Genomic DNA, 24,871 nt, shown 5'->3' with positions numbered 1-24,871 from the left:
GTGGCTGGATCGCGTGAAGGAGAAGGTGGCGGCGTCCTCTGGTGAACGCGTCGACGACAGCGCCTACGCAAACGAGAAGGAGGCCATCTTCGTTGAAGTCAAACAGGCCGTCCAATCGGTGTGTGATGTTGTGATGTGCTGTGTGATGGATGTGTGTGTGTGTGTGTGTGTGCGTGTGCGTGCGTGTGTGTGTGGAGCGTGAGAGTGTGCGCCTGCCTGCTCATCCCTTCCCCTTTCCCTTCCTCTCCCCTTCTGTGCTTGGTTGCATGACTGCTTGTGTCGTTCACTAACACACACGCACACGAACCCACACGCAAACCCACTCACTCACTCACCCACACTCACCCACACTCACTCACACACACTCACACACACACACACACACACACACACACTCACACACACACCCACTCGCTCACCCACCCACACGCACACCCACCCACTCACTCACCCACCCACACTAACTCACTCGCACACCCTCTGGAACGCCACAGGTGAGCGTGGCGGGCGATGTTGCGATCCGGTCCACCCCAGAGTCGATGCGCCTGTGCTCGGCCATCGAGCGTGTACTGTGCCACGGCCTCAAGGTAAACCATATGTTACACTATCAAAGGGGGCAGCCACCAGACACGTAATCGAGGTGGAAGCCCTCTCGAAAACATGGCGCGCGATGCCACCGTGAACAATTCCCGACACCACCTTCCTGCTTGAGTGCTCATTGTTCACTCAATCACTTGCGCAGATACCGTGGCACGCGGGCGAGCCCACCTTCTGGCGCGCAGCCGCTGTGATCTCACACAAGGACGTCGTCAACGAGATCAAGCGGTGCGTGCACATTCGCTGCAAGAGAGATTTTGTGAACGTGAAGCCGTGTGTGTTGAGCAGCTGCTTCACCTGCTGCGTCTGCACGTGTCCTGTGCTCGACGCTTTCCCCACATGCTTGACATGACCCGCGCCGTCACCACGTGACCTGACTCATGTGAGCGCATTCCCACATCACGATGGATGTACTGCAACATCTGCAGCCTTGCTCACGCAAACAGCGACGCCGCCCGTGTGCGTGCGTGGATCAGACTCGCCCTCAACGAGAACGCCCGTACGCTGCGCGCTCTCGTGTGTGTGCGTGTGTATGTGCTGTGCTGTGTATGTGCTGTGTGTGCTGTGTGTGTATGTGTGTATGTGTATGTGTGTGTATGTGCTGTGGTTGTGTGTACTTGTACCTTTGTGTCCCTTTCTCTCCCCGAACGGCACATTCATAATTCAACGCGCTACTGCTATGATAATGCTGGTCCACATCGGTGTAATCGGTGAACCGTGATGCATCGTCGTCTCTCCGCATTGTCGCTTGCAGTGGAGAGCTACGTGCACGCCCTCCTGCACGACACGTCGCTCATGGAGTAGGTGTTTCGCGTGCGCGGTGCGACACCGCTTGCTTCTTTGACTCCCACAACACCAACCAATCACTCGCCTCACTGCATTTACACGTGTGTGTGTGTGTGTGTGTGTGTGTGTGTGTGTGTGTGTGTGTGCGTGTGCATGTGTGTGTGTGTGTGTGTGCGTGCGTGTATGTGTGTATGTGTGTGTGTGCGTGTGTGTGTGCATAGGGATGTATATGAGACGTATGCGTATATGCGGGATGAAGAACAGGCAACCAAGTTTGAAACCCTCCTCGCAGGCCTCAGCTTCACCACCTTTCAGATGTGTGTGTGTGTGCGTGCGTGCGTGCGTGCGTGTGTGTGTGTGTGTGTGTGTGTGTGTGTGTGTGTGTGTGTGTGTGTGTGTGTGTGTGTCCCTTGCTTCTGTCGGCGAATTCCACCTCTCTTCACCACCCCTGACCCATTCACTTGTCCCCCCCTTCACTATTCCAACCCAACCAACCAACCCCCCCCCCCTCCTCTGCCCACGGAATGAAATAGGAGTGTGGATGACAGTTCATTGGACGTGGCGCCAACACCGCGCGCAGCACAGCAGGAGCTCGTCATGATGCACTCGCCACCGACACCAGGTGTGATGAGCATCAGATGAAGAGGAAAGCGTGGTGCTGCTGGTGTGCTGATGTGGTGCTGATAGTGGTGGTGTTGATGGTTGTGTTGATGGTGTTGATGGTTGTGTTGATGGTGTTGATGGTTGTGTTGATGGTGTTGATGGCGGCATTGGCTGTGGCCATTCACACTGATGGCAATCACTTGCAGGGATGCTGTTCCACCCAGCACACTTGAATGAACTATGTGGTGTTTGCTTTCCTTCCCATCCCCCCCCCCAACACAAATACGCCTCACCCCACACCCTCATCACTTCTCCTTCAATACCGCCACGTCTCTGCGTATACGTGACGTGCGCGCACAAAGTCAAACGGGCAGAGCAGCACCAGCAGCACCAGCAGCAGCAGCAGCGCAAGAAAACAAAGGCAAAGAAGAAGCAGAAGAAGAAACCAAAACCACCGCACTCCAAGAAGGTACGGCAATGTCACATATGCCCACCAAACAATACCGTCGTGTCCGTTTGCTTGTGCACTTGTGTCTGTCCGTTTGCTCGCGCTTGTCCGTGTGTGTGTGTGTCTGTCCGTTGGCTCGCGCTTGTCCGTGTGTGTGTGTGCACTTGTGTCTGTCCGTGTGCACACGCTTGTCCATGTGTGTGTATGTGTGTGTGTCCGTGTTGCATTTGGAAGCTTGTTTGCACGTCTGCCGCGCACGTGTGTCCTCAACAACGCTTGTTGGCGCTGCTGATGCTGCCCTCCGTGTCTGCCTTTGGCTTGGCAGGGAGCGGAGCATGAACGCGACACAGCAAAGGACGCGGCGAGTGACGCCCACTCGCACGCCACCACGGCTGCACGCAACGTGCACAGCTGTGACGGTGACGGCCGTGACGCTGGTGAAGATGGTGGTGATGGTGGCGAGCAGCGAATCACAGTCACGGGTGATGAGCGCACGGCAGACAGTGACGCTGGTGATGGTGGCGGTGGTGATGGTGGTGATGAACGAGGTGATGTAGGGAGCACACATCACCTGCAAGGTGTCAACGAACTTGGCTCGCCAACACACGCGCACGAGCAAGAAGGCGGAGAGGACGAAGAAGAAACCTCAGCGGGAGAACGTGGACAAGACGAGGAAACGGAACGTGGGCAAGAAGAAGAAGCAAAGGAACACCATGGGAAAGGGGAGGCAAAGGAACAGGGAAGAGAAGACGAAGAAGAACAGGCCCGAGCGCAGCCAGAGACACAACAACAACAACAACAACAGCAACAACAACAACAACAACAGCAACAACAACAACAACAACAGCAACAACAACAACAACAACAACAACAACAACAACAACAACAACAACAACAACAACAACAACACAAAGGCGCGACTGCCGCAGCAAGTGATCACACCACCAGCCCTGCAGTGAATGCAGGACAGAGTACAGGCGCTGTACAAGAAGTGGCGGTTTGTGATGAACGTGACGTGAGCGCAACAGAGAGTGCTCTGACGAGCGATGGCATTGCAACGAGTGTCGTGACAGCACAACAACAACGAAACCAAGGTGAAGAGGAGCACAGTGAAGTAGAAGCAGAAGCAGCAAAGAAAGAAGCGAACGAGGAACACAGCGAAGAAGTTGTGGAGCGACATCAACGCAAACAAGACGACAACACCAGCAACCAAGCAGACCTACAACAACAACAACAACAAGTGCGAGTTGACAGAGATGACAACAACAATACCGGGGGTGCCAGCACGGCGCTCACTCCAACACCTCTTGCGACCACGAGCACAGACCAAGCAGACACGAGCTTTGACGGGTTTGAGATCATCACACACGACGACATCGACACGCCAACACCAGCGGCAGGACTGAGCCGCCACCGCCACGACCACGACCCTGGCGCGCTGATCTCTGCTGGTGGCGGTGACAGTCGTCTCGTTGACGTCCCGCTTGCACTGGACATTGAGAGCGACGCAACAACAACAGCGGACAACACGCCCGTGGAGGGCCGAAGTGCAGCCGGCAGCTTCTACCGCATGTGCGTCACAACAGTGAACATGTGTGTGTGTGTGTGTGTGTGTGTGTGTGTGTGTGTGTGTGTGTGTGTGTGTGTGTGTGTGTGTGTGTGGTCTTGAAATGCTCGCCTTAACCCTCCCATTCACCCCCCCCCCCCCCCATATACCCTCCCGTTCACCCTGCCATATACCCTGCCATATACCCCTCCCATTCACCCTCCCATTCGCCCTCTGTCAACCCCACAAGCTAACGTCACATCCCCCCCCCACACACACACACACATGCCAATCCATCAGGTTTGAGGAAGTGATGATGGCCGACGACGACAACACCAACGACGATGCACACGGCGCCATCCCAGCGACAGCGGCAACAGCTGCAACGGCAGTTGTGCAGGGACGGACATACGAAGACCGCCACAGCCTCGGCTCATTCACAAGCGCCACTCACTCCATCGGAAGCACATCGCATCCACACCAGCACCACCAGCAACACCGCCCGCGCGATGTCTCCCCCCTCAGCACAACGTCCACTCACCAACGCCAGCACCCACAGCACCACCCACAACACCACCACCAACACCACCATCATCAGCAGCACCACCAACACCCCCATCAGCAGCAGCAGCATCAAGCCCGCCATGCATCACCGTCGTCATCTGCTACAATGGTGCGATCGGTGTCGTCGCCTCGGCAGCGGACCGTGTCGGGGAAGCGACGCGACCACGGTGTTGATGAGCAGTTGGCACACGCTGTTGACGTACTCGTGGACGAAGAACCGCAGAGTACCGTGCCCTTTGAGCACAATGGCCACGAATTCTACATTCTGCCCAAGTGCGCGGGCGACTGTGCCGTGTGCTCCCGGCCGCTCAAGACGGCACTCAAGCCCTCTCGCCGCCTCCGCTGCTGCCGCTGCCGCATGAACGTCCACAAGCGCTGCCACACGTACGTGGCCCGCCCCTGCGTTGGCGGCCGGGCTGACCTTGCACGCCTCACCACCGCCATCTGCCCCGACGACGGGCTCTGCGCACAGGACTACAAGTGCGCCGGGTGCGGCACCCACATTGGCCACCAGCCGCTGTTGGCGCCGCCCAAGCTGTGCGACTACACGGGCCAGCACTACTGCAGCACGTGCCACCATGACCAGCGCGCCGTCACCCCTGCGCGCGTCGTGCGGTCGTGGCAGTTTGCCGACATGCCCGTGTGCCTGCAGGCATCGGAGGTGCTGGCGGCCACCCACGACCTGCCGCTGCTGGAAATCCGGCGCCTGAATCCGTCCCTCTTCCGGCACGTGGAGGACCTGCGGGAGCTGGCGGGGTTCAGGGCCACGCTGGCACACATGTCGTCGTTCCTGCTGACGTGCCGCCGCCTGCCGGAGGCCCGGATCCTGCTTCCGCTGCAGGGCCACCGCCACTTTCTCGACGCGGACGCAGAACACATGTACTCCATGCGCGACCTGGTGGCCTTGCATGCAGGCAAGCTGCTGAAGGTGGTGGAGAAGTGTGTGCAGGACTGCGAGGAGCACATCACGCGCAGGTGCGTCCTGTGCAAGAGCAAAGGCCACGTGTGCAGGGTGTGCCACTCCGATGACACCCTGTTTTCGTTCCAGCCGGACACGCACAAGTGCGCCGTGTGTCGTTGCGTCTTCCACCACCACTGCTTCCACGCAGCGGCAAGCGGCATCTGCCCCGCCTGCGAGCACAGGCGCCAGCTAAAGGACAGGCAACGCAGCACCAGCACCAGTGGCAGCAGCGCCGTCAAGAGCAGCAACGCGTAGTGCTCAGTGAAACTTGGGGGGGGGAGGGTATGCATGTCTGTGTGTTTGTATGTGCGTGCAAGTGTGTGTGTGTGTGTGTGTTTGTACGTGCGTGCATATGTGTGTGTTTGTGTGTGTGTTGTGTGTGTGTGTGTGTGTTTGTGTGTATGTTTGTGTGTGTGTGTGTTTGTGTTTGTGTGTGTGTTCATGTGTGTGTATGTGTGTGCGTATGTTTGTGGTTGTATGTTTGTGTTTGTGTATGCGTGTGCCTGCACGTAAGTGTGTGCGTCTTGGAGGCGCTTTTCATGTTCATTCGCACTCGTTTATTCCTCTTGTTACTGTCGTCTATCCGATGCGTGTAACCGATGCCAAGTACATGGCAATGCTGAAGCAGAGCAAACTCACAATGCATGTCAAGCGAGTCCAGAAACATCGACACCCACACAGACAGACACACAGACAGACACACACACACACACACACACACACACACACACACACACACACACACACACACACACACACACAATATACCCCTTTCCCACCCCTACCCCAGCCCTCCCCCCCTCCCCATCTCGTGTCAGCACCCTGGATCAATGACAAGAACTGTCTCAGCGCTTGATGGGATGCAGTACACGAGGCCGTTAGGTGCGAGAACTCCATCATACCACTTTGCGTTTCCACCAGTGAGGTCGTTGATGGCCGTCGTATCCGTGCTGTTGGTGTTTGGATCAAAGATGAGGACGGAGGGGGAATAGTGCGGAATGCCAACGATCTTGCCATTGGGTGCACGCACGCCACCGATCCACTTGCGTGATCCAGCGAGCCCGCTGATGGTCGTCGTGTCTGTTGCATTGGTTCTTGGGTCAATGATCAGGGCTGATGAGGACCCATATGGGATGCCATAGACGAGCCCGTTGCCTGCAAGCACGGCTCCGATCCACTTGTAGACTCCCCCTGCGCCCAACCCGCTGATGGTGGTCAGATCCATGACAAGGGAGTCCGGGTTGATGATGAGAACAGACGTGGCTGCGATGGGAGTGCAGTAGATGAGGTTGTTGGCAGCCTGCACAGCACCGTACCACTGGTTGGAACCGGGCTCCAGACCACCAAGAGTGGTGGTGTCAGCTGAGTTGGTCTCTGGGTCGATGATCAGCACAGACGTTGCCGAAAGAGGGACGCCAAAGACGAGCCCGTTGTCCGCCACCACGCCGCTGAACCACTTTCCGCTCGTCGTGCCGAGCGACTGGATGCTGGTCGTGTCGGCCACGTTGGTGTCGGGATCAACAATCAACATCGTTGTCCTTAAGGATGGAAACATGTAGATGAGGCCGTTGTGAGCTCGGACGGCACCGGCCCACTTGCCGAGATCGTTGCCAAGGTTGGAGATGGTGGTAGTGTCGGCAGTGTTCGTGCTCGGATCGATGATGAGCACAGAGGGCGAGCTGTAGGGCACGGCATAGATCAACCCGTTGTCAGCCAGCGCACCGCCAGTCCACTTGGTGGACTGTGCTTCAAGCTGCCCGAACGTCTTCGCTCGAACCTTCACTTGGCAGAGCGCATCAATGGTGTTCTGCTGCGCCGAGACCGTCGCCATCAGCGTCTCCACCGCACGAAACAGCGTGTCCACGTTCACGCCGTTCACCACCACATGCTGCGTTGCCGGGTCACTCGTGTTGATGTGCAAGGTGCCTGCTTCGTCCTCCAGCAGTACAACCTCCCCGATACAACCTCCGACGCACAACACCGCCGCACACAAAACCACAAGCACCACAGGTGCCTCACGTGCCTGCAGGCATCTCCTCCTCATCACGTGCATTGACATGAAGCTGTTCGAGCAGTCATGCATCTCACCGAAAATCGTTTGCACACTCACACAACCAACAACAATGATGATGACTCTCTCCTCTTCGATGCCTGTGCTGCTCGCCGCCACCCTCACTGCCTTGCTTGGCGGTGTGGTGGGGGTGCCGTGCCCTGAGAATGCCATCTTCGTGCACGACGGCATGTGCGCGTGCCGCCCGGAGCTGCAGTGTCTGGGCGGTAAGTGCTCCTCGCCGCCACGGACCATGCAGATCAAGTTCTCCGAGGCGCTATTGACCAATGCGAAAGCGGGTGCTATCAGCAGCGAGGCACGCGAGGCTGTCGCCGTGCACGCGTTCCCAGCAGACTGCCTGGACTGCCTGTGCGCTCCGCTCACGGCAACCAAGGGCGATCACGAGCGCTTGCTCAAGGAACTGGAGCCGTCGTTCGCCGTCGTGTCCTACCGCGGCAGCCACGCGCCTGTGCGCGACTTTCACGACCCAGCCTTCACAGCCATGTGCTGGCCGTACTTTAAATCATCCCCATCAGCTGCTGACAACAGCAACAGTGCAGGTCGCCCGAGCATCCTTGATGAGCTTGCTCCCACCTCCGTCTCTGCAGTGCGATGGCTACACGTTCCAATGTACGCGCTTTTCCATGCATGCATGCAATGATGTGTGTGTGTGTGTGTGTGGATCTGTGTGTGTGTGTGTGTGATGCGTGTGATGTGATGCGTGTGATGTGATGCGTGTGATGTGATGTGTATGTGTGTGTGTGTGTGTGGATCTGTGTGTGTGAGTGAGTGCCTCTGTCTCTGTCTCTGTCTCTGTCTCTGTCTCTGTCTCTGTCTCTCTCTGTCTCTCTCTCCTGTCACTCTCTCTGTCTGTCTCTGTCTGTCTGTCTGTCTGTCTCTCTCTCTGTCCCTGTCTCTGTCTCTCTCTCTCACACACTCCCTGTTACATGCACACTGTTTCACCTCGCGCATGCCACCTTCCCATGTCCCCCTCTCATGTTGTTCAACCTCCTCCGCCGTCCTCCACACCTCCTACGCACCTCCTTCCCACACGACACAGGGCAGGAGACTTCATGCAGGCTGTGTTGCGGCAGCAGGCATGCCGACCACCTCAGCACACGCAGCCGTCCGGGAACACACGCCACCCCGTCCACTCTTGCTCGTGAGTGTACTCAACCTGCATGCCAGCATGCATGTATACTTGCCGTGATGATCGCTCTTTGCCTGACCTGTAACACACCATATATGACACCGTTCATCCTCCACGCTCTAATGCTGTGCTCTTTGTCTTTCTGCGTCCGATTCTATTCAGTTCGTGCTTCCAATCCTGTGTCAATAGTGAATGCAACGACGGCGATGAGGATGCAAAATGCCCAACCCAGTTCCTCGGTGTGTGCTTTTGTGCGTATGTGTGTGTGTGCGTGTGTTGTGTGGGTGGGTGGGTGTGTGCGTGTTGTGTGTGTGTGTGTGTGTGTGCGTGTGTTGTGTGTACTCATGTGTTTGTGCGTACTCATGTGCGCGCGCGCGCGTGTGTGTGTGTGTGTGTGTGTGTGTACTCATGTGTTTGTGTGCTGTGTGAGCGTGTGTCGACCTGTTCAAACCTCGCTCACATCGTATTGCTTGCATGCATGCAACACGGGACTCCATGCTATTCCCATTCACACTTATGTACATCATTTTTCCAATCGCAGGTGCTGTGGACGGCGCTGAAGACTTTACCGGCCTCACCAACGCCACGCACGCGTGAGTACATGCACGTGTGCGCATCCACACATACATCTGCTTGTATTTGACCGCACCTGCGTCCCCCTCCCATAATCAAACTCTATCGCACACATACACACACCCATGTACGCAGGGCCACCGTAGCCGTGTTCCGCCATCCTCGCCAACGGCTCCTTGCTGCCTACAACGAAGACAGGTGCGCAACGCCCGTTCTCCAATGTGCCGCGTGCCCGATATCCCGTCTCACGCACACGTTTTCTCACACGCATTCTCACACACTACCTCTTACACTTCCTCACATCGGAGTCCTTTCACAATTCCCCGCCCCGTCCATCAATACCACCACCCTTTCTCCCCTCAGGCTGGTGCCCGGCATGTCGGATGCCGAACACGCGCGCATGGCGCAAGTAACGCAGACATTGGAGAGCTTTGCCAACTTCCCAGGCGTTGCCGGGTGCCAGACACGCATGGCCGTTGGCATGCCGTGCGGCGTGCACGTGCAGCGGCTTGAGCGCTGGCTGCCGCGGGCCAAGGCAAACGTCGTCACCAATCTCCCCTTTGTCGGCATCCACGAGCACCCAAACGCAACCGCGTGCCTCTTCCACCGCATGTTTGGCGTTCGCATGCACATGGCGGAGCTGGAGGCCTTCACGGACAACCAGTACAGCCGCAGCAGCAGCAGCAGTAGTGACACTGGCGATGCTGATACCACACACGAGGCATCCTCCGCAAGGACCAAAGATGCACAACCGAACAAAGGAGCAAAGGAACTTCACCCTGCACCGCCGTACACGCAAGTGGCATTTGATGCGCCTGCGGAGAAGCAGGTGCTGCCGGCATCGGAATGGCGCGTGTTGAACGAGCACCACGACCAGGAGGACGAGCGGCTCTATCACGCAGCCGTTGGCGCGTTCAACCAACTCCTGTCCGACCACGGCTTCAAGCCCGTGGCCTCAGCCATCATCGACAAGTAACAAGTAGCAAGTAATGAGAAACAAGTAGCCGAAGTAACAAGTAACAAGGGTAGCGGTTGTTTGGTTTGTGGAGGCGGGGGAGGGGGGTTGAGGTTGAGGTAAAGTGTAGTCAACCTCAATTCTTCCTCCTCAATTCTTCCCTTGTTGTTTTGTTGTAGGTTTGCACCGCTCTGCCAGTCTGCTTGTGCGTACGCACACAAGCAATTATGTGTGTCATCCATCGCCACGTATCGCTGCTGCTGCTGCTGATGATGCTGCTGCTGCTGCTGTTGATGATGATGATGTAACATAATATTACACATTGTGACTTTGGCTCCCAGACGACAAGCAATACACAGCAGTGCGTGCATGCCAGCAAGCCAAGCGACAACGAAAGGAAGCAAATCAGGGCCATGACAAAAACACGAGTGAAAGTGATGCAATGAATGGATGTATGTTGGTGTTGTTGTCGTTGTCGGTGTTGTCGATGTTGTTGTGGTGGTGGTTTAGTGTAAGTGGCGTGCTGGCTCTCCTTTGAGCGCAGCATACAGATAAAAAAAAAAAAAAAGAGCAACAAAAGGCGGTCCATAACATAATCAATCAAGCAAGCAGTCAATCAATGAAAGAGATCCAAAAGGCAGGGCAGAAAGCAACAAGGCAACGCAACGTGTGTTAGCAAATTGAATCACGCATCCATTACATAAAGAAAGATTCAAGGGCATGCAGGTCAACGAGTAGCGAGAAGCGTAGAGTGGCACGTAGAAGCAATGAAGCTGTGGTTGCATTCGCGCGTGCGTGCGCGCAGCAGGAAAGAACAAGAAAGAAGCAAAAGCAAACACCGTGAAAGCGGGGATTGCGTGTGTGTTCCTGTAACCGAGCATGATTGCTGTCACAGGTGTCATAACAAGAGTCAAGAAGAAGCTAAGCGTCCGCGTCACGATGGTAACGGAAGCAGTGCACTGTGGCAACAACGGCAGCATGCTGCTCATTGGCCCGGACTTCTGCCGCTGCGGAGTGCGCGGCCTGGCGACACCGCGCGCGACGTTGGCTGCGAGATGGGGTGCAGCGTTGTTGGTGGCGGTGGCGTAGGGGTGCCCTGCCGCCCTGGTGAGAGTGGGCGGAGATGTGAGGTGGACGAGGGGCGCATGTGCCGCTGGTGCTGTGTGCTCAGGTGCACGTTTGGCTTTGGCGCGTTCGGCAGCGTGCGACGCGGTGAGGGGTCACCGGATGACTGCAAGTCGTCCAAGAACGACACGGGGCTGTTGGCGTTGGTGGCGCGGGTGTTGCCGGCACCACCAGCATTCCCGCGGCCCGGAGGCAGCGGTGACGGTGATTTGCCTGGTGGGGGTGGTGATGCGAGCATATGGTAAGGATGCGGTGCAAACTGGAATGTGCGATGGCTCTATGGGTGACTGCACTCGCCAATTTGTTTTGTGTATTTGTGTCCGCACGTAGTGCATATGGGAAAAAGGTTGACAAGGCCATTGTAATTCACTCACTGTTGATGTCTGGAAGCGTCCTCTCCGGTGTAGGCGACTGCGGAATTGCACGAGGTTGAATGGGTGAGCACACACAGCAGCGGTGAGCCTCGGTGGTAGGCACAAGCACGCACGCGTGCACATACCCATGCACAAGCACGCACACATATTAGCACGCACGCGCGCACGCGCGCACATTAGCACACACACACACAAGCACGCACACACACACACACACACACACACACACACACACACACACACACACACACACACACACACACACACACACAAGCACGCACACACACACACACACAAGCACGCACGCAGACACACACACACATACAAAGCATACAAAGCACACAAAGCACGTGTCGGCACGCACGAGGAGGGGGCGGAATGGGGCGCGGAGTGACGTCTGCATAACGTCTGTGCCTGATTTCGACCGGCTCATGTGGGGCGTGTTCTGATGGTGGTGATGATGGTGGTGGTGGTGGTTGTGGTGGAGATGGTGGTGTGGGTGCAGCTGGTGTGGGTGCAACTGGGACGACCCAAAGCCGGTGCTGGTGGACGTGGCGCGTGTCGGTTTAGGCCGTCGTGGTGGATTTGGGGAAATCGGTGACATGCCAGCGCCATCGCCGTCACCGCGTCTTGGGCCTGCACCGCGAGCAAGGTGACATACACGCATCGGTTCGGTATGGTGTTTTCGGTTTCAAAGCACAGTGAGAAGAGACGAGTGGATTGAGGAAGGGGGGGGCATGAACTGGAAAAGCAATGCCAATATCGCGAGGAAACGGCGCACAAAACAGAGGGGCAGAGCACACCAGGGCGAGAAACACAAGCGATAAAGCAAGAAAGAACGATACAAAGGCAGCGAGGCAAGCAGTCGTCACCGCCATCATGGCCACGACACAAACCTCGAATTGTGTCTTCCACGAGATCAATGAGAGGATCCAAGTCCGTCTATTGCGCAATCGGCAACGGGTAAGGGGTGAGGTGGATGTGAGTAGACGCGCACGACAGCGAGGTCGCCTTCACGTGTGAATGCACACAAGAGCACAAGCACACAAACACCGTACGAACACGAGCACAAGATACGAACACAGACAAGCGTAAGTCTACACACACACACACACACGCGCGCAACTTTTCACGCACAAGTACACGTAACCACACACACACACACACACACACACACACACACACACACACACACACACACACACACACACACACACACACACACACACACACAAGAAAGCGCCTTGCCTACCGTTGGCTTGAGACCCGTGAGCGTCCATCCGATATCAAGCGCGTCCTTGGCGAACGAGGCGTCAGGCGCTGCCCGTAAGCACTTGTACATGCCCTGATTCACGCGCTCAATGCACGCCTGCTTCTTCTCCTCAGACCCGGCCGCCGCGGCTGGAGGGACAGCAACAGCAGCAGCAGCAGCAGCAGCAGCAGCAGCAGCAGCAGCAGCAGCAGCAGCAGCAGCAGCAGCAGCAGAGATGAGGTCATGATAGCAGCAATACATTAGCAACTTGTGTTCAGTAGGCTGACGTGACATGACTGCCAAAAGTAAACACGCATAACAAACACTTGCACACACGCACACTTGCACACACGCACACTTGCACACACGCACCCTTATTGAGGAGGGAGAGCAGGCCACGAAGTGACGCCGTGTACTCGTCTTGTACATCTGTGACAGAAGCGGGCAAGAGCAAGGATAATGAGGTGTGAGGCAGTGCAAGCCTGCTGATGCTTTGCGACGGGCGTGCATAGCGCAAACCACACTGCATACGACACAGCTTCTACAAAACACCAGCACGAGCATATCAGCGCACCAACGGTACACAACCTCATCGACAGGACACGCTGTAACCACACGATCGCTGACATGCACCATCAACCCAAAACTTCTCAAACCGACACGCACTTGTTGACGACTTGTTTCTCCTCATGCCCGTGTCGCGGTTGCGGGCGCGCGTGGAGGATGCTGCCTGCGAGAGAGCAGTGGAGGGACCGAGCATGCTCACGGACCGGTGGAAGGGTGACGGCCGGGCAGGGGGCGACCTACGATGTGGTGGAGACACGAGCGGTGAGAAGGGGACGGATTGGATTTTTTTTTTGGGGGGGGGGGGGAGTTGAAGTCAGGCGTGTTTGGCGTCGACCAGTGAGCATTTGCGCTTCAACAGCACGGACGACAGAGCATACACGTGCATGTGGATTACATTTGGATCAACCCCTCCCCCACTCGCACAGCAAGCAAACCAGCACACACATACACACAACGTACGGTGCGCGCCTGCCAGAGGGGGATGACAGCTCATCCCTCCCTCTTCCCATCTGCTGTCCACCACCAGTGCCGCCAGTGCCTGGCTGGTGTGGTGATCGTCGTCGCTGGCTGCCGTGTCGGCCCTGGCGTGAGCCAACAGCGGCAGTTGGGCGGGCGCGCTCAAACGAACGCCCGGGACTCAAGTCAGGCGCTGTTGTTTCGTGGTGCATTCGTTCGATTGTGTGTGTGTGTGTGTGTGTGTGTGTGTGTGTGTGTGTGTGTGTGTGTGTGTACATGAGCGGTGAACAGCAGGAGGCGAAAGTCACGGGCATGTTGAGGAGGCCGTTATCGGCACAGCGCACATAGAACAATAGCGGCATGGCTTCAGCACATGCAGGCTAAGATAGATGTGCAATGCACGCGTGTGCACAACGTACAGGGAGGGGCGGGGATTGTGTCGTGTGACGATGGCGTCTTGTTGAGCAATATCATGCTGTTGGACCTAAGGAATGCGTCGACAAACCGACGGAGGACAAGCCAGGAGAGCGATTGTGCACGCCATGAGCAACATGGAGACATGCAACGCGAATTAAGTGGACACGCAGGAAGCACCAACTGACACTCACACGCGCGCACACACACACACGCATGCACGCACATGCATGCACACACAACGCCTCTCACCTCTTGCGATCACGGGAGATGGGCCGGCTGGTGATGGGGCGACGCGAAAACAAGGATTGGCATTCATTAGCATTCATGTTACATACGAGTGGTTCGGAATTGTGGAACAGAATTGAGTCAAACATCACAACACAAGGTTATTCAGACATGCCACCACCACATCATCATCATCATCATCATCATCATCATCACGACGATAACCCACCCGTCGTTGGCGATGCTGGCAGTGGAGGAAAGACTTGACACCGACGGCACATTGAGGGACGACCGGCGCTTCTTGTGCTCGTCCATGCTGCTCATGTCATGATGCAACACATGCAACAAGTCCTGGTAGCTGTCACGCCGTGAACTGTTGCCTGTCATCTGACTCCTCCGCTCATCATCGTCATCGTCGTCATCAATCGTGATGTTGTGCACACCGCCAGAGACAGAGTCCTCCCACTGCCCAGAGTTGAAGTCAAACGCGTTGCTGCCCTGTGCGCTACTGCTGCTGTCTCCGTCCATTCTGCGTCGGCGTCCGTGCTGTGGCCTCGCTTTCACCCTCTCACCCGCATCTGTTGAAAACACATCACTGCGACTGCCGCCATCACCTTCGCCGTCGCGCCATTGCCGTGACAGTTGGGACTGCTGTGATTGCCGTGACAGTTGGGACTGCTGTGATTGCTGCGATGGACGCTGCTGCTGCTGCTGTTGGCTGACACGCCCCTCGCTCGCCATCCTGCCTCTGGAGCGGCTGTGTACAGACGGCCATCGCCGTGGACTCGTGCTTGTGCTCAGACTGCGGCCACTGCGACCGTCACTCCGCCGACCATCCCTCCACCCCTGCTCGCCCTCCTGCGACGTGTGCCGGAAGCGGTGGTGGTGCTGCTGCTGCTGGTGCTCGTGCTGCTCGCCATTGTCCGTGGGCGCCGTTGGGGGATGCGGGTGCAGCGGCTGTAACAAATGCTGCTGCTGCTGCTGCTGGTGGTGGTGGTGTTGGTGGTGTTGCTGGTGATGGTGGCGAGCAGGAGATAGCGATTGCGGTGTTGTGTCTGCTTCGCCGCTCCCCCGCGCATGTGTTTGTGCTCGCCGTGTTGAGCGATAACGCGTGTGCTGCTTACTGCCGCCGCTGCCATTCGCATTCGCATTCGCATTCGCACTCGCATTCGCGTTGGCGGCGGTGTGGCGTTTTGGTGACATGGTCGAGTGTCGCGCATGTGGGCCACCCGGTTTGCTGTCACGATGAAAAGAGAGAGAGAGGGGGGGGGGGGTGGATGGAGTGGAAGGTGCGTGGGTTTCATGCGTTGGAGTGTGTGAGCGTTTGTATGCGCGTAAATGGTTGGGAATGGAAGGAGACCGTGTAGGGTGAACGCAAAACACAGTCCAGCAGATACAAGTGCACACACACGCGCGCGCGTGTTGGCTTACGGTAGTGATGGTATTTCCTGCAATGACATGGTGGCGCGAAGGTGTGGCTTCTGGTCGCAGGGAAATGGTACGTGGGTCGAGTGATGGGTTGTGAAAGGCAGTGAGCACAACAGAGCTGCAGCTATTAAGTGAGCGGTGTGTGTGTTTGCCATGTGTGTATGTATGTATGTATGTGTATGTGTATGTGTATGTGTATGTGTATGCCGTGTGTGTGCCATGTGTGCACCTTCTTTTTGTGGAACTGTTTTGCTTGCTTGAAGAGATGATATGTGACATATGTCGACGACCACCTGAACACGTGCCCGAAAACAGAGTATGGTGTAAGTGGAACAACAGGTATGCGGACAAATGCACGTGCACATGCGTACGTCCGCATCACACCAGCATAATAAAGCCACACGGGTGTGCTTTTTCCAACTGCACCCTTCTCCTCCCATCAGAACACAATGTTTTCAGCAATTGCCACAGTTTTAACCACCTTCCTTTGCGTTGCTAGCACGCGTGCACGTGTGGTACTCACTTGTTGGCGAGAATGGATTCCTTGAGCCCTTCTGGCTCCTCGTAGCCCATGTTGGTCATTCGCTTGACAATCTCGTCCTAAATCACAGTGCAGCAGGAGGGGCGGGGAGGTGGTAAGCAACAGGCACTTGCGGGTGGACAGGCCACGCGAATCAGCGACGGTAGTGGGAGTAAATAGATACGCACGCACGCACGCACCCCACGCACGCACGCACCCCACGCATGTACCCCCTTCTCACACATCATGAGCCCATCACCACCCGGGACACACGTCAATCTCTATGAGGCGGTCTGCTCGCGTTCGCGCTTCCGCCACGGCCTCCGCCGCCCAGGGATGCGCCAGCATCTCGTCAAGGGTGATGCGCTGTGGAGGGGAGGTGTGCGTGTGTTTGAGTGTGTGAGTGTTTGAGTGTGTGAGTGTTTGAGTGTGTGTGTGTTTGAGTGTGTGTGTGTGTGTGAGTGTGTGTGTGTGTGAGAGTGTGTGGGTGAGTAAGTGCGTGTGCGTGTGTGAGAGTGTATGAGTGAGTGTGAGTGTATGAATGGACGCGTGAAGGCGGATGGACGTGGTTACAAACACAGTGCATCGATTGCAAGCACAATCTCCCTCATCAAGGCAACTAAACTGATCAGCAACACATTGACAACAGCAATACTTCGCTCTGTCCTTCAAACCGACCTTGTTCGGTCTGAATTCGAAGCACCGCGTGATCAAGTCCTTCAAGTCGTCTGAGAATGACGATGGAAGCGTGTAGTTTTTCTCCAAAATGTTCGCGTGCAGCTGCAGAAGTCGCAAGGGATGTGTTGGCACGTGTGAGTACATGTAAGTGTGTGAGCATGATTGAGTGTGAGTATGAATAAGTGTGTGTGTGAGTATGATTAAATGTATGAATAAGTGTATGTGTATGTGTGAGTATGACTAAGTGCGCGCGTACGCGTGTATCATGCCGTGGTTGCTGCAAGCGTTGTTCGCTATTCAACCTGAACATCGCAAAGCAATGCCATTCCAGTGACAATAACAACACGCAGCAACTCAACAGTACCTGTGTCAAACTCTCTGCATGGAAGGGAAGACGAGCCGTCAGCATCACATACAGGCAGATGCCGCTGTGAAAGTGACATCGTGGCCGATCGAGTAAGCAGGTGGCGAGGATGGGATGAGTAAGCGGGGCAGAAGCAAACACGATGCATTCTGAACGGGTGGTCAGTGAACAGTACGCACGCGGACACGCGAACACGCAAAAACTCACACAGTCAGCTCTCAAATTTAACAAAGCACACACACACAGATGCACACACACATACACACACACATACACATACACACAAACACACAAACAATCAATCAAACAAAACCAACCCAACCGAAAGCACAGCAAAGCAAAGCAAGCATGTGGCAACGCACATGCCCCAGACGTCGACGGAGAAAGAGTATGGCTTCTGCCCAAGCAGTTCTGGCGCGCTGTATGCAAGTGATCCGCAACACGTCGTGAACAGCTGCTTTGCCGGCGTCAGCTGATTGCTCAGCCCAAAGTCTGGCATGTGCGATAAAATGTGTGAATGAAGAAAGACGGTGAGTGTGAGTGTGAGTGTGAGTGTGAGTGTGAGTGAGTGAGTGTGTGTGTGTGTGTGAGTGAGTGAGAGTGTGTGTGTGTGTGTGTGAGTGTGTGTGTGTGTGTGTGTGTGTGTGTGTGTGTGTGTGTGTGTGTGTGTGTGTGTGTGTGTGTGTGTGTGTGTGTGTGTGTGTGTGTGTGTGTGTGTGTGTGTGTGTGTGTGAAGGAAGGCGATACACGGGACACAAGCACAAGTACATCTCGCACACCACCGTACAAGACCGCCCTTCAACATCATCACCACCACCTTCCAACATCACCACCTTCCATCACCACCACGTCCACTGCCTCACCGATGAGTTTAACGTGGTCTGCCTTGTCCAGCATCATGTTCTCAACCTTGAGATCCCTGTTGCGTTCAACACCATGACAGCCCGAATGAGTTCGTGGTGTCATGAAGAAAGAATGACGCAGCACTCCCATGTTCACATTTTCAGATTACACACTCTCATTCTCACCCACCACAACGCACACACACACACACGTACACACACGTACACACACGTACACACACACACACATACACGCACACATGCGCGCACACACACACACGCACACACACACACACACTGGCTTGAGACCCAACGCAATTGCGCAAAAAGCAAGCCGACCGCAAACTCACCTGTGTGCAATGCCTTTCTGGTGCAGGTGTTGCACGGCGAGCATGAGCTGTGCGGCGTACTTCTTGGCCCTGGCCTCTGCGATGACGCCCGAATCAACGAGGATCGTCAGAAAATCCTCCTCCGCCTTCTCCGTCACGATGCACATGTAGTCGTCAAACTCAACCACTTGCAGCAGCTGGGTGAAAGGGGGTGGGTGGTGTGATTGTGAGCGCATGTGTGTGTGTGTGTGTTTGTGTATGTGTGTTTGTGTGTGTGTGTGATTGCGAGCGCATGTGTGTGTGTGTGTTTGTGTGTGTGTGTGTGTGTGTGTGTGTGTGTGTGTGTGTGTGTGTGTGTGTGTGTGTGGTTGAGAGTGTGCATAGCCGTGTGGTGCATGTGTGTGATTGTAGGTGAGCGCAACTGAAGGTGTTGCAGACAAAGGACACCTGTGCAATTGCATGACAGCAACGATGCTCACGTGTACGACACCGGTCCCTCACGCGTTGAAAGCACGCCACCACTTCACATCAAACAGCACGCAGTCGCCGCACCTTGATGACAAAGGGGTGTTCGAGCTGCTGCATGATGCTCACTTCCCGCTCCAGGTTCTCGTGGATGTACTTCTCCTTGATCTTCCGCCGGTCAATGAACTTGAGTGCAACCTGATGGACCAAATCGTGCATGCACGCGTGTGAGGGATCGCTCGTAAGTGCGTTTACAACAACTGCACACAGCACATGTACACAGCACATGTGTACACAGCACAACTGCACACAGCACATGCGTATACCATCCCTCTTGATCACTCTTCTACCCACGCTCCATCTCACCAAACCCAACACGCACACCCTTCATCACACCCACTTCCGCCGAACACACCTCTTGTCCCGTCGGCAAGTGCGTTGCCACGTGGACGGCGCCGTAGCTGCCCTCGCCAATCTTGTCGCCCACAGCATAAGGGCCGACTTGCTTGATGCTCTTGACGCTTCGCCTGAGCGATCGCCTTTGGAGATGCGCGCGGCGAGCAGACGCGGGGGAGCGGGTCACGGGCCGGTGAAGGTGGTGATGGCGGTGATTGGAGTGAGGGTGTTGGTGTTGGTGTTGGTGTTGGTGTTGGTGCGGCGAGTTGGGGCGGATGGTGCCATGGGAGTCGATGGATATCAAGGAGGTTGTGTCGGCGGAAGCCAAGCGGCGCGTAATCGCCGAGCACATGTCCAGGACGAGGAAAGCGCAGAGAGAGAGAGAGAGAGAGAGAGATGGGATGAAGGCGGTACCACGGCGAGTACAGAGCGTAACCGAATGCAAGATAGAGAGGTGATTGGATGTGAGTTGGTGATATTATGCACGTGTGTGTGTGTGTGTGTCCGAGTGTGTACGCTGCTGATCTTGTGTGTGAGAGTGGGTGGTGCTCACACGTGTGTGGTGGGGACTGCTGAGGTGGGATGCATGCACAACGATCACGAGAGGCAGCGTGCACGGGCATGTGCCGCTTCGCAAAAGGCGATGCGGGGTTGCCGGAGTGTCGTGAATTGTGTGTCGTTCAGGAAACAGCCAAGCGAGCAAGCATGTCTGACACAGGTTGAGCTAAAGCGGCACCGCTTGGAACTTTACCGGAAGCACCATGGTGCTAAAACCCGGTCAGGATGCGAGACTGTGCATCGCTAATGCATGGGCACAAGGCAAATTTGCGTTCGCACATGACTTGGATTTCGCGAACACACCACGAGGAAGGACTCACCGGGAAATGCGCATCGCATCTGGTGCGCCCGCCGAGGCAGGGCTGTCGTGGGCATGGGCAATGCGGACGTGCCTCTTGCGTTGCTTGCGCTTTGAGGACGTTGATCCGCCCGCCAGATGCTGCTCCTCTTGCTCTTGTTCTTGCGGTTGCCCTTGGTCTGCAGAGGGCGGCCTTGGCGACGTGGGCGGGTTCGCTGACATGTCAGTGTCGTCGTCTTCTGGCGGTGTGGCAAGCGTGTTGGCGGTCTCTTTGTGTCCGCTGGTGCTGTTGTCGTCGCTGTCGTCGCTGGTGTTGTCGGGGGTGTTGTCGTCGTTGTTGTCAGTGTTATTGTTCTTGTTGTTGTTGTTGCCGGTCTCGGTGGCCGTGGTCGTGGCTATGCTCTTGGTGGGCTCCTCGCGATTGCTGCCAGTCTTGTTGCTGTTTGTCGTGTCGTCGTTCTTGCTGTTGTCGTGGGTGACTGTGCCTGTGTTTGATGCATGCGAGAAGAGGGAGCTGCTTTTTGTGGTGGAACCCGTGCTCGGGTTGGTGTTCCGACAAGGCGACAAGCTCATGCTGAGAGAATTGGCGCCCATTTTTGATGGCGATGATGACGACAACATTGATGACGTTGATGATGATGTAAGGAGTGCAGCGGGGGGGGGGATGTTGGGGCGGAAGTGGGTGATGATGTGAGTGAGTGAGTGAGTGAGCGCGCGCGCGCGCGTGTGTGTGTGTGTGTGTGTGTGTGTGTGCGTGTGATGATGTGAGTGAGTGAGCGTGTGTGTGTGTGTGTGTGTGAGTGTGATGATGATGATGATGATGATGTGTGTGTGTGTGTGTGTGTTTGATTGATCAACAAACGAAGAGAAAGACGAGGGCACTGGAAGGCATGTGACAGCTTTCATGAAGGCTGAGAAAAATGACAAACAAGAGACAAGAGAGCGTCAACCTGCCTCACGCCTCTCAAACGCGCAAACGCGCAAACACACACACACACCTTGCTGTCGTCTCGCGTGTGAACGGCAATGCTGCCTCTGCTGCACTGGTGAGAAGATGTGTTGAAAGTTGATCATGGACACCCTGTGCACAGAGGTGTCCACGATGAAATGGTTACTACCAGCACAGGCACAGGCCGCCGCCACAACGTCACAAGGTCACACAAGAAGCAGGCGGGTCGAAAGGAAAGCAGGGAGGCAAGCAGAAAGGCAATGCAGCGAACGAGCAATGACGAAGCACACGCGATCGGGGGTCCAGCGCCAGCGAAAGAAGGGCCAACGTGCGGGCAAACGCACCAAACTGATTGCTTGGGGCTGGTTGGAGAGAGTGTTTTGCTGCTTGCGTGCTTGACAGTCTGAATTGCTACGTGCGTGGTTGTGGTTGTGCCTGGTTGGCTGGCTGGTTGGCAAGACACCCTCCCTCTCTCGCGCACAAGCGAGCAAAGTATCAGAGCGAGCGGGCGAGTGACAGCGTGCGAGAAGTGGCATGCTGTAAACGTTTGTTGCAGGGGGTGTTGGTCAGCACACGCTCCCAACCACAGTGGTGGCGATGGTTTGAAATGCAGTGCACATTCCACCGTGCTTGAAGGTCCTACATGGGGGTATCGTTTGTCAGGGCGCTGTAGTCAATTTTGCTTTTGCTGAAAATTTCGCAAAGTAAACTTTGACCTCGGATATGGCGGAGCGGTCGGAGTCGTTCAAGCGAGGTGTGTGTGTGTGTGTGTGTGTGTGTGTGTGTGTGTGTGTGTGTGTGTGTGTGTGTGTGTGTGTGTGTCTGTGTTTGTGTGTGTGTCTGTCTGTGTGTGTGTGTGTGTGTGTGTCTGTCTGTCTGTCCGTCTGTCTGTCTGTCTGTCTGTCTGTCTGTCCGTCTGTCTATGTTGTCATACACACACGCACACATGAACACATCACACTGCATGCTCATGTTTGACAGCTGCGTCGACATGGCGTGAGCGGGAGGATGAGGCTCTTGCAAACCATCTTGGCGAACACTACTGTACGTCAACTTTGCACCCGCACATGAGCGTGTACACGTGTGTGTGTGTGCGTGAGTGTTGGTCATCGAATATGTTCGTCTTGATCTCTTCCACGCACCATGCACTCCAACCACATCAATCAACCACGCACACACACACGCATCTTCACACACACACACACATCAATCAATCACACACACACACACACACACGCACAGGGGACGAGAAAAGGTCGTGGAATCAGCACTCTGCACGCATGTCTGCGCGAGACAGGCGAATGGCTGTTCAGCGACAGCAGACAGAAGAGGAAGAGCTTCGTAGACAGCGGCAAGCTGAGGTATGCACAATGCCCCAACGTGCACGCACCCACTCCACACAAACGCCAACCCTCGCTGACAGTATCTCACACCACTCTGCTTGCCAGGAGGAGGCAGCGGAGCGTGCACTGCAGGAACTTTTGGCCAAAGAAGAAGTATGTATGTGTGTGTGTGTGCGTGTGTGTGTATGTGTGTGCTTGTGTGTGTGTGTGTGTGTGTGCGTGTGTGTGTGTGTGTGTGTGCGTGCCTGAGAGCGATGCTGCGTGCCCGCTTTGCGCGTGTGCTCTGTTGCAACTTGGTTGGCATACACTCACCTTGCTGTTCGCCATCATGTGCGCTCCAAAACGCTGCCCACAGGAAGAAGCGCGTCTGGAGCGAGAGCGGCAACAGAGAATCGATGCTGAATTGGCAGCAAAGCTACAAGAGGCCCACCTTGGTATGCAACGCTCTGTGCATGTGTGTGCGTGTGTGTGTGTTTGCGTGTGTGCACCTGAGGGCATGCCTATTTTGAAGCGTGCCCGGGCCTGTGTGGCGGTGCTTAATTTTGGGTTCCCTGACAAAGCTGATGACCTCTTTTCGCTGCTTGCACTCGTGCTCACCCCCACGTGCTCCTTGCGGTACTCCCTGTTCATCACCGTGTCTGCAGAGGAGGTGAAGAAGGTATAGTCCCGTACACCTGTGTTTGCATCGTGGTGTGGAGCGGTGCGGTGTAATGTGTGGTGTGGAGCGGTGTGGTGGGAAGTGTGATCGCTGCCACGCGGTGTCCTCACAACCTCTTGATCGATCTTGCTTGCTTCTCCTTGCATTCTTCTGAAACGGTGAACAGACGGAGCAACAAGGTCAGTCTGAGCACTGTTGCTGGTGTACTATGTCTTGACATGCGTCCGACCTTGCAGACAGTATCATCAATCATCCCCCCCCCCACACACACGCGCACTCCTCTCACTCACAAATATGCACGTGGTACAGATGAGAGCTTTGCGCGCCAGCTGCAGGAGGAGGAAGCGAGACTAGCTGCAGAGGCGGAAGCAAAACGACAGGACCCAGACACAGTTGGTAGGTTGGTCAAGATCGTGGGGCGAGGGAAGGGAAGCGGTGGTGGTTTGTGTGATTGTCAGCGACACACACACACTCTCTCTCTCCTCTCACTCGCTCACTCACAATCACACACATGCACACACACACACACATGCACACACACACATGCACACACACGTATTCACACACGCACACACACACACTCTCTCTCACACGTGTTCACACACACTCACTCGCTCACAATCACATACACGCGCACACAGCGGCGGACGAGGCGCTGGCGCGGCGGCTATCGGAGCCAGCGTCCATCCCGGATGAGCAGCTGGACAGCGACGCCGAGCTGGCGCGAAGACTGCAGGAGATCGAGGAGCACGGCGTGCGCGCACAACACGCACAACACGTGCGCCAGGGCCGGGGGCGGCGGAGTGCAGGTGGCAGTGGCACGCAGAGTGGACGAAGCAGCGCAACAGGGAGGCAGCAGCCCGTGAGCGTGGACGGCGGGGATGCGGATATGGACGACGACGACGAGGAAGCAGAGGAGTTTCTGGACTTCACAGCCGCGAGCGAGGAGGAACGCCGCTTCCTGCAGATGCAGCGCAGCTTGCTTGCGCGGGCGCAGCGAGAGAAGCGAGACGTAGACCTGGCACGCAAGCTCAACGAGCACGCCCTCGCATCTGCCCAGGAGCAGCAGGAGCCCGCTCAGGTCCGCCGACAACGCCGCATGCAAGCGCGCCAGCATCGACAACAGCAGCAGCAGGATGAACAGGAAGCAGTCACTGAACGGAGTGAACGATCGGAACAGACTGGCCATGATGCAGCGTCAACAGACGTGTAGCCCGCAGTTATCTTAAGAGCCGTTTGTGTCGGCTGATGTCGCCTGCTGCTGTCGCCTGCTGCTGTGGTGCCTTGTTCACAATACCACCTCCACGCCAGTTTGCCACTCTGCTCTTTTCCTCGACCTGTCCATAACCGCACCCGCAGATTTGTTGAAAGATACACATAATTTTCGTGCCGCC

General features: G+C 56.0%; 5 protein-coding genes across 5 annotated transcripts in view; 3 read left to right on the top strand and 2 right to left on the bottom strand.

Moving 5' to 3' along the window:
- PTSG_06089 (uncharacterized protein) overlaps positions 1 to 5,760 on the top strand; it is a gene marked incomplete at both ends in the record, with an annotated part of 5,774 nt that extends 14 nt beyond the window's left edge. The window contains 10 exons of the mRNA XM_004992926.1: positions 1 to 118; positions 495 to 587; positions 743 to 825; positions 1,026 to 1,096; positions 1,352 to 1,397; positions 1,605 to 1,700; positions 1,917 to 2,005; positions 2,349 to 2,455; positions 2,760 to 4,006; positions 4,281 to 5,760. The exon at positions 1 to 118 is cut by the window's left edge and continues 14 nt beyond it. Of these exons, the coding sequence (XP_004992983.1) occupies positions 1 to 118; positions 495 to 587; positions 743 to 825; positions 1,026 to 1,096; positions 1,352 to 1,397; positions 1,605 to 1,700; positions 1,917 to 2,005; positions 2,349 to 2,455; positions 2,760 to 4,006; positions 4,281 to 5,760 (3,430 nt within the window). The remainder of the gene's footprint in view (positions 119 to 494; positions 588 to 742; positions 826 to 1,025; positions 1,097 to 1,351; positions 1,398 to 1,604; positions 1,701 to 1,916; positions 2,006 to 2,348; positions 2,456 to 2,759; positions 4,007 to 4,280) is intronic.
- Positions 5,761 to 6,304: 544 nt separating this feature from the next.
- On the bottom strand, positions 6,305 to 7,605 carry PTSG_06088 (uncharacterized protein). Its single transcript, XM_004992925.1, has one exon. It carries the CDS (start codon positions 7,586 to 7,588, stop codon positions 6,320 to 6,322), a length of 1,269 nt encoding a protein of 422 aa, XP_004992982.1. The 5' UTR covers positions 7,589 to 7,605; the 3' UTR covers positions 6,305 to 6,319.
- On the top strand, positions 7,567 to 10,349 carry PTSG_06087 (uncharacterized protein). The gene is made up of 6 exons (XM_004992924.1): positions 7,567 to 8,185; positions 8,616 to 8,717; positions 8,868 to 8,944; positions 9,247 to 9,298; positions 9,414 to 9,476; positions 9,642 to 10,349. The coding sequence occupies exons 1-6, from the start codon at positions 7,629 to 7,631 to the stop codon at positions 10,252 to 10,254; spliced, it is 1,464 nt and encodes a 487-aa protein (XP_004992981.1). The 5' UTR covers positions 7,567 to 7,628; the 3' UTR covers positions 10,255 to 10,349.
- Positions 10,350 to 10,701: 352 nt separating this feature from the next.
- On the bottom strand, positions 10,702 to 21,667 carry PTSG_12391 (CAMK/CAMKL protein kinase). The gene is made up of 24 exons (XM_004992923.1): positions 21,526 to 21,667; positions 20,550 to 21,101; positions 19,691 to 19,814; positions 19,363 to 19,473; positions 18,832 to 19,007; positions 18,503 to 18,558; positions 18,002 to 18,131; positions 17,640 to 17,703; positions 17,276 to 17,377; positions 16,871 to 16,963; positions 16,601 to 16,677; positions 16,307 to 16,370; positions 16,081 to 16,130; positions 14,879 to 15,886; positions 14,674 to 14,700; positions 14,427 to 14,491; positions 14,011 to 14,200; positions 13,651 to 13,787; positions 13,357 to 13,413; positions 12,985 to 13,133; positions 12,629 to 12,674; positions 12,097 to 12,368; positions 11,733 to 11,769; positions 10,702 to 11,571 (listed from the first exon to the last, which is right to left on the bottom strand). Exons 2-24 carry the CDS (start codon positions 21,098 to 21,100, stop codon positions 11,219 to 11,221), a joined length of 3,939 nt encoding a protein of 1,312 aa, XP_004992980.1. The 5' UTR covers position 21,101; positions 21,526 to 21,667; the 3' UTR covers positions 10,702 to 11,218.
- A 498-nt stretch (positions 21,668 to 22,165) lies between these two features.
- Positions 22,166 to 24,871, top strand: PTSG_06083 (uncharacterized protein). The gene is made up of 9 exons (XM_004992922.1): positions 22,166 to 22,230; positions 22,458 to 22,520; positions 22,719 to 22,837; positions 22,925 to 22,972; positions 23,175 to 23,253; positions 23,464 to 23,477; positions 23,644 to 23,656; positions 23,787 to 23,873; positions 24,119 to 24,871. The coding sequence occupies exons 1-9, from the start codon at positions 22,200 to 22,202 to the stop codon at positions 24,688 to 24,690; spliced, it is 1,026 nt and encodes a 341-aa protein (XP_004992979.1). The 5' UTR covers positions 22,166 to 22,199; the 3' UTR covers positions 24,691 to 24,871.

Source organism: Salpingoeca rosetta (assembly GCF_000188695.1).
Source record: "Salpingoeca rosetta unplaced genomic scaffold supercont1.15, whole genome shotgun sequence".
Taxonomy (NCBI): domain Eukaryota; class Choanoflagellata; order Craspedida; family Salpingoecidae; genus Salpingoeca; species Salpingoeca rosetta.
The sequence above is the reverse complement of the archived record's forward strand: the minus strand, read 5'-3'. Positions and strand labels throughout refer to the sequence as shown.